Source organism: Poecilia reticulata, linkage group LG20 (genome assembly GCF_000633615.1).
Source record: "Poecilia reticulata strain Guanapo linkage group LG20, Guppy_female_1.0+MT, whole genome shotgun sequence".
Classification (NCBI taxonomy): Eukaryota; Metazoa; Chordata; class Actinopteri; order Cyprinodontiformes; family Poeciliidae; genus Poecilia; species Poecilia reticulata.
The window spans coordinates 10,608,527-10,616,980 of NC_024350.1; the positions used below are offsets into that span (position 1 = coordinate 10,608,527).

The window sequence follows — 8,454 nt, forward strand, 5'->3', positions numbered from 1 at the left end:
CACACACACACACACACACACACACACACACATCCTTGCACTTCTATACAAACTTGAAGACCTTATTTTGACTTCCATTTATTTTAGTGACTGAATTTATGCCTAACCCAGACATTTTCCCTTTCCCTAACCATGACCAGTCTATTCCTAACCTTAACCAAAGCTTAATTCACACCTTACCTCTAAATCAAACCTGTAGAGTGTGGAAGAGCTGAAAAAACTGGAAAATGTCCTCATTTCCACAAGTGACCTCCCTTTGTTGGTAAATGTTGTGAAAATGGTCCTCTATATGCAGCGTATACAAGTACACACATGCAAATAAAAATCTAAGTTCTATTTTTAAGTAAATATAAAAAAACTATTTTAAAAAATGGTTTAATGTCTGTTCTGTGCTGTGTGTCCCGTCTTAGGCTCTGCCGGGCTCCGTCTTCAACCTGGCCCCCCCCCACATGTTCGGCAACAGGCTGAACCCCAACTCCAGCATGGCGGCTCTCATCGCTCAGTCCGAGGCCTCACCAGCAGGTACCCTCATACCTAACGTGGGAGTGTGTGAAGGAAAGACAAGAAGATAATGCATAGGTCACGCCCTCTTGATCCCGCTGTGAGGTCAAGGGTCACTGATAGTCTCAAGCTCCTCCTTCCCACCTCCCGTGCGCAGTGGGTGGTGCTTCCACAGATTTCTTGCGGGATTTTTTTTTTTTTTTTATGCGTAAGAGGGAGTAGAGGGTCTCTGTGACATAACGACTCCCCCCCGCTACATGATAAAAAAGTTTAGCGAAGAGGGAGTAAGAAGTGGTTTTAGCAGGCAGGAGTAGCCGCTTCCTGACGCGAGACATCTGGTTGGCCAGAGAGTAGAGACGCAGGAGAGGAGAGAGGAAGAGGGAATGAAGAGTGAAGAGGAGGAAGTGGTTCCTGCTGCCAGTCATCAGAGCCAGATCCACTCTGACCCGCAGGTCAGCTCACTAATCAGGCTGAATGTCAGGGGATACAGGCCTTTCTTTCTCTCTCTGTCTCTCTGTGTGTGTGTCTTACTAAGAGACTGTGCAGGTTTCAAGGATTCAACCTTATTTCACTTCTTCACTCAAAGTTAAGATGTAATTTAAATAGATCTAAAAATGCTATGAAACTATAAGACGTCAAGGAAAAACATGAATAATTTCCAACTTTATAACTATGGAGACATAAATGCAAAAGCGGACGAGCTTTTACTTTTTAAACATCCTTGTCGTCTTATTTGCTTAAAAACTAAAACATTAATGGGACATTTATTCTTATTGTTTGATTGATCCATGAACCTTTTCACTCCATTAAACCGACTCTCTTCTTTCCTTTGCAGACATTGGAAGAATGTTTTCTTCTTTTTTTCTGCATTTCAAATTTTATCAATGTGCAGGAGTCATCTAAGAGGTCATGCAAGGTGTGTGTGTGTGTGTGTGTGTGTGTGTGTGTGTGTGTGYGYGYGYGYGYGYGYGYGTGYGTGYGTGTGTGTGTGTGTGTGTGTGTGTTTTTGCTTGCATGCGTGTATGTAGTCTGTTTACTTTGGCACCCGTCTGGCATGAGCTGCCAGGACAGAAAGGGTTACGGCGGAAATGGCACTCGGGAGGAAGAAAAAAAATGGTGACCTGGTGGGGGGAGGAGGAAGGAGAGAGAGAAAAAAAAACTGGGGTTTGACTGTCTTAAGTAGAGGGGAGTTTGCGCGAGTGTATAAATGCAAAAGTGTGTGCGCATGTGTGATTCATTACTCTGACTGAGGAAAATGAAAAGAAGCGTCTGGCCAGGGGCCCAGAGGGAGGAGAGGTAGAGTGAGAAAGAGAGAGAGTGAATGAAAGCTCATGTCTTGGAGAGATGGAAAGTTAAGGAGATACTTGTAATCTTGACAGAAGAGCAAAGGGTCAGATCAGAAAATATAGTTGTTGTTGTTGTTTTTTCAATTATCTAAAAATAAAACATAAAGCAAATGATTTCAGTTTTAGTGTAAACAGAAGTTAAAGGAGTAGAACTTTAGGAGTCATTCAGTGATGATCTTTGTGGTTTAATTGAAGCACCTTGTGGTGGAAATGATCAGGATCCAGATCATTTCTGCTCATAAAAATTAAAGACCCAGCATGCACTCTGGATCACAATAATGCATGTTTTGTGCTTTTTTTATTTTTTTATTTTAGTTTTTAGAGGTAAACACAATCTGTGTTGTCTTTTCTAAAGTCAACTTGGGGTCAAAAATTGATAGTCCAAAATATCCATGTTATAAATGTAAGTATTACTATAAAAGCAGTAAGAATACATTGTCTTGAACTTAGTAGAAACGCTTGTATAATCAACTTTTATTTGTCTTTTCCATTGATGTTTTCTTCGTCAGAAGCTTGAAAATGATCAATGCGATTATTTTGATCCTGCAGTTCGAGGATATTTACACAAAAATCAACACACAAAGTACATCAAAAATACCAATCAGATTCTATATAAAGCATAAAAAGTTGCAGCTATAGAAACTCCCCCAAAATAGTCCTGTATTTTGATTGTTATTGGTTGTAAATTTGTGCTAAATTTTTTTTTTTGCATTATAGATTTTGGTACATAAACTGAAGCAAAGTTATCGTAATAAACACCCGGTGAAATTAAAGGAATTTCCAGAATATTATATCATTTCGATTTTGATAAAGCAAAGCTTCTTTCTTTCCCGCTATGCTCAGCAACAAGTGGGGGAGGGGCAGCACTGTATTGCAAACTCCCCATAGAATCTCATTTAAATTATTTAAAGCTGTGGAAACGGCTTGTTGGAAAAATTTTTAGCAGTTTTTGAACCATCACCATTCCTAACGTCTCCTAACCAATAAAATATGGTTAATGTATGTTTAAATATCCTGCAGCTCAATGTTTATTTCTGTGCTTTAATAATAAATCTAATTATTATAATATTACAATCAAACAAGGTGTAAAATGATTTATTTTTTTTCCTCTCGGAAACAAGAGCTGTAAGTTTGTTTAAAACGCGGAAAGCAGGAGGGCAGAAGACAACCGTTTCATCGTCCTTTGTAAACATTTTTTTGGTGAACAAACTGCCTCCAACTTAACATCTGTGTGTTCTTAGAAGTCCGATTGATTTTTCTGTGTGTGTGTGTGTGTGTGTCTGTGTGTGTGTGTGTGCGTGTGTGCGCGCACGCAGATCAGGAGGTGGGAGACGGCAGCAGCGGATCTCAGGGCTTCTCCATAAGAGCTTCTCCTAAGACCACCCCGCGGTGAGTGCACACACACACACGCACGCACACATACACCCTCCTTCCCTCCCTCTCCATTTACATTCCTCACTGCCCCCCATACTTCACCCCCTCGCCCCCACACACACACCCCTCCTCACTCTTTTTCTTCTTGCTTTTCCCTTCGCCGGCCCCTCGTCTCCTCTTCTCTCTCTTCCTCTCGGTCCGCTCTTCCACGCATTCCCTCTTTCGCTTTTAGCCCTGCAGGCGGTTCTCGCTCTCTTAGCCAACGATAACTTGTTCTAAAGGAGGCAGCCGTCCTTCAGGTTCACTTAGATACTTTGTTTTTTTCCCCTCGGTTTTAAATCAGCCATGGACGGACAGTCGGAGGATTTACTGTATCTTCTCCTTTTGGGAATACTTTCGTGGATCTTTCGGGATGGGGATATTGATCCCAGAGATGCATTTCTGCTTGTTTCTTCCACTTTGTGGGATGGCTGATGCATCTGATGAGGTTGGTAACACTTGGATGAGTAACGCTGCACTTAAAGTCAGCGGTGTTGTAAAATGCTGTGGCGGTACCGCAACTTGGATTAATTTGCGCAGTGTTTTTGACTTGAGAAATGCATTTTCTTTTCTTCTTCTCCTCTCCCCCTTAGCGCTGAGTTTAACCTTTTAAAAACAAAGTGCAAAACTCTTGTTACATCTCCTCTCCTCTCCTGCTGTCCCTCGTTTCCCTTCTTTCACACTCAACAGATTGTCTCAACAACCAAGATTTATCGCACGGAGACGTCGCGCTGCGTCCTCCCTCTCTTTCCCCCCCCAGCTCTCGCGCGCAGACGGAGAGCCTGGCCCCTTTTCATTAGAGGCCACTGTAACAACAAATTGATGTAGTTTTATAGCCAGCAGTGTCTATGTTTGTCTGACATTTATGTTGGGTCGTTAATCTCCCTATTGACCTCTCCATCTCTCCTTTTTCCTTTCTGCGCTCCCTCTTTTTTTTTTTTCTCCACCCTACCCTTCCACCCCACTCCTTTCAGCTCTCCCATTGGCGGCCTGCAGATCCGCTATGACTCCTCGGGGTCGTTGCCGGGGCCAGGGCTGGGGTTGCTAGGGGCCGGTGGCGTCGGCGGCGGGGAGACGCTGCCCCCGGTGGCCACCAGCATCGAGCAGCTCCTGGAGAGGCAGTGGAACGAAGGGCAGAGCTTCCTGCTTCAGCAGGGAGCGCAAGGAGACGGTGAGTGGAGGCAAAACGTCTTCCTCCTTCGCTTCTCCTACAGCTGAGGTGAAAATGGAAAAGTGAAGAGACAACAAAACCTGCTTGTTAGAAAATCTGTCCTTCAGCAGAGGCCATCAATTTAAAACGACCTTCTCCTCGCCCCGTCTCGTCGTCCTTGAGTCTAAATGTGCGTCAGGGTAACTTTGACTCGTTTTGACCTTTCACCTTCTTGTAGAATCACTGGATATTTAAGCATGACCAACTGCTGGTCTTTCAGATTTTTCTTCTCAGTTCAGCCACACGTACTGTATTCATAGCGTGACTGTGCATCCTTAAGTCTTAAATTTATGCATCAAAAATAAAATAAATCAGATGCAAAATTTAAGACTTTGAAAGTCCTAAATTTATGTATCCAAATTTAAAGCCTTAAAATGTCTTAAATTCTTTAAACAAATTTACAATGGCCTTTAGTACTTTAATCATGGCTATTTATTATGCATTCTATGTAGTTTTTTTTCTGTAGGGCAAAGTCTGAGTCATGATGCTACTGGTAGCTAGCTGCTAATATATATTTCCTAGCTAGCCATGTGACATCCTTGCAATTTTTTTTTGCGAGCAAATTTATTGCCAGTTTGCCGGATGGTGTTTGTGTTTGCCACTGGCTCACTACTGTTGCCATCCCATATTTGACCAGATGCGTTCTGTCCAAAAAAAACTTTTAAGCTTGGCCCTGTGGCGGTTAAAGCTGTAGAGAGCAACAAAAGCTACTGCTAAACAGACTTCAAGAATTTCACAATACATGCTATTTTTGATTCTTCTTAAAAAAGAAAATTATGGATAACTCTGACCATCATCTTCATGACACTGTCTTGGGAAATCAGAGTGTCTTCAATCAGAGGCGTCTTCAAATTCACTGTAATACAGACCATTACAGGAGATCTTTCCTGCCAGCAGCCATCACGACCTACAATCACTCTATGAATTAGTATGAGTTATTTTAATTTCCCTTTGGGATCAATAAAGTATTTTTGACATTTAAATTTCTTAATACCCTGATATTATCCCTGATATTTATAAATTTTTAATTTTTTTTTGGTCTTAAATTTCAATCAAGGTGGCATTAGACAGATCTTAAAAGTCTTAAATTTGACTCGCTGAAAGCTGCAGATACCCTGATTTACAATCTCTACTATTAACCCACCTGTATTTAATTTTTATGTTTCACTTTAGCACCATAGATGCCATAACACAAATGTCTTCCCTCCTCTTCCTCCTATCAGTGGTGGCCATGTTGAAGTCTCTCCACCAGCTGCAGGAGGAGAACAGGAGACTGGAGGAGCAGATTAAAACCCTGACCATGAAGAAAGAGAGACTCCAGCTTCTCAGCGCACAGTTATCAGTGCCTTTCACCCCGAGCACCGTTTCCGCGGGTAAACACACACACACACACACACACATACACACACACACACACGGTTTTGTTAGAGTTCAGGGTGAATGGCTTTTGGGAGATATGTCTTTACAAGAGATGAAAGAAATGTAAAGAGAGAGTCTTGGAGAGTTTTTAACGAAGAGATTTGCTTTCTACACCTGTTTAGACTTACACTGCCTTACAAAAGTTTTTATACATTCGTAACTCTTCATATTTAATACTTTCATGTACAGAGTTCCTGAACTGTGTGGAAAAGAATGAAACTTGATTTTACCCCCTATCCTATTTTTCAGTTCATCAGGACAATAAAAGGGAAATTTAACATGAAGAATGTATTAAGCTGATAAATGTGAAGCGGAAGAAAAATTCTGGGCTTTTTTTTAATCACTATTTACATCTGACATAAAGCACATCAGCACAGCACATCTATTATTGATCATACACTCCATAAACCAGCTTTTCATGCTGTGGAAGAGTGCCATTGTTGGAAAAAAATGCATCTTTCAATTTTGTCACAAACAATGTAGGAGACACAGCAAAAGATGAAGAAGATTTTCTGATTAGAGTTTAGATTGCCTCCACCAGCTCCACTTCTTTGAACCACAGATCCCAGACGACTTGCACTTGACTCACCCCGCGTTTACAACAAGCGGTAAAATGGAGCCGGGAGATGTTAAAACAAAAACTGAAGACAGAATAAAGTTGCGCTGCTTACTCAGATTATGGTCTAAAAGCGAAAGCAGTAAAATTTAAATTAAAATATTGTTGAGTTTGACTTTGGTTGGATTTTTGGTTGATTCTGTTCTGTTAGAATAACCTAGTTAAAGTAAAGGCCTAAATCCAAATGAGAATCTGTGACTTTAAAAAAATCTTTGCCAGATGTTCTCCTTTCAGTCTAGACTCATCTGTAGATGTTTTCAATCCATAATTGCTCTCTGCTTTGTTTTCATCTAAATCTCAATAAAATACATCAAAGTTTGCTGCTTTAATGTTGTAAAAGTAGGAATCTGTACTTTAGTGCGGCGGCTAACCAAGATAACACTGTGATTGTTTGTGTAGGTGACGTGAAGGGGTCCCACCTCGGAGCCGCAGACTCTTCTTTACCAATGACAGCTCAGGTAAGGAGAGGAACGCGGACACAGCACGGCACCGCCGCGCCATAAGACACCCGATGATGGCGCGTTTGTGTGTGTATGTCTGGCTCAAAGGACACCGCGTCGTGTGGCGGTCACAGCAGCAGCGGCTCCACCTCCTCGCTCTCCGCCTCGCCCTCCGTCTCACAGAGCCCGCCTCAGCCGGCGCTGAACGGCATGGCCGCCACGGCCTCGCTGGGCGGCGTCGCCGGGTTGATGGGCGCTCTGGGCGCGGGAAACGCGCTGGGCATCAGCGGGATCGTTGGAGCACTGAACGGCGTGATCCAGGCGCCGGCGGCGGGCCCCAGCAGCCCCCACACTACAGGAACAGCGGCAGGCGTCACGCTCCCCGTCAACAGCAGGTATCCGACTTCCTGTTCTACGACGACCTCACCTGTGAAGACATGAAATCATACAAAAACAAATGTTTGTTTCTCTGAAAACGTTCAACAAGCGAGGAAGCTCTTTGTGTCTTCGGGGTAAATTATTGGGTGAGAAGTTCACAGCTTCCTCTTTTCTTCCCTTTTGCCTTCATGCTGGATTGAAGCAGCTCAACAGGTAGTAAGAGCAGGTGAGACAGGAACCTGCACAGCTGCATCTCGATGTGGTAGAATGTTGTCAAGCAGCTCATTCATTTCACTTATTAACCTGAAAACATGAGCTCCTGCTATATAGATTCATTACACACAGAATGTGGATTTCAGATAATAGAACTCCATATGTTTAACAAACAATATCAACACAATAAAAACAAATAAAGAAATCTTGTCAACTGAAATGTCCGTGAAATGTACAATATGTGCACTTGATCAGGGCTCATTTCCGACATTTACTTCGCATCGTGTCAGTAAATGCAGTTATTTCTGTATTATTGTGCGCCTGATCCACCACACGTTTTCCTTCCACTTAATTTTCCATTAAAAGGCTTAGATATGCCACGCTATGAGCAACAACCAGATTCTTGTTTTCACTAGTTACAAGTCAGAATCATCCTAATTATCTGAAACGTGTGTCAAACATCACACATGTCCTCAGAGGGCCAGTTGTGGCTGAAAACTACCCATAAACATCATCATCATTATCATATTGAACGTCCTCTCACACTGAGGTAGTTTGGCACTATAAGATAGAACTGCTTTAATTTGATTAGTAAAACACAGATCTGTTATATTGATGGTTCTATTTATGAAAATCTGCAACGGCTGAATTTAGCCCCCTTGCCTCGATTTTCACACATCTGATAGAAAAGGAATATTTGAAAGCAATCTAAAAATGAGTTGTTTATTTTACCTTTTTAAATTGAGTAAGTGAAATAAATAAACTTGTGATGATGTTCTCATTTGAGATGCACCTGTGCAGGAGCAGTCGTCATTTTTGTTGCTCCCCGTGTTGTTGGTTTGTAGCAAAAGAATCTGTTTAGTGTTTGTGTGTGTGTGTGTGTGTGTGTGTGTGTGTGTGTGTGTGTGTGTGTGTGTG

General features: G+C 42.2%; 1 protein-coding gene across 6 annotated transcripts in view; it reads left to right on the forward strand.

The window, feature by feature from the left end:
- mllt10 (MLLT10 histone lysine methyltransferase DOT1L cofactor) overlaps nucleotides 1–8,448 on the forward strand; it is a 59,605-nt gene extending 51,157 nt beyond the window's left edge. For 4 of the 6 annotated variants that reach the window (XM_017301903.1, XM_017301902.1, XM_008438576.2 and 1 more), the window contains exons 12-17: nucleotides 411–522; nucleotides 3,164–3,236; nucleotides 4,235–4,431; nucleotides 5,694–5,843; nucleotides 6,905–6,963; nucleotides 7,054–8,448. In XM_017301903.1, coding sequence (XP_017157392.1) covers nucleotides 411–522; nucleotides 3,164–3,236; nucleotides 4,235–4,431; nucleotides 5,694–5,843; nucleotides 6,905–6,963; nucleotides 7,054–7,386 — 924 coding nt within the window. In that variant the 3' untranslated portion in view covers nucleotides 7,387–8,448. The remainder of the gene's footprint in view (nucleotides 1–410; nucleotides 523–3,163; nucleotides 3,237–4,234; nucleotides 4,432–5,693; nucleotides 5,844–6,904; nucleotides 6,964–7,053) is intronic. The other 2 variants (XM_008438578.2, XM_008438581.2) reach the window with 2 other exon arrangements.
- The last annotated feature ends 6 nt before the right edge of the window (nucleotides 8,449–8,454 follow it).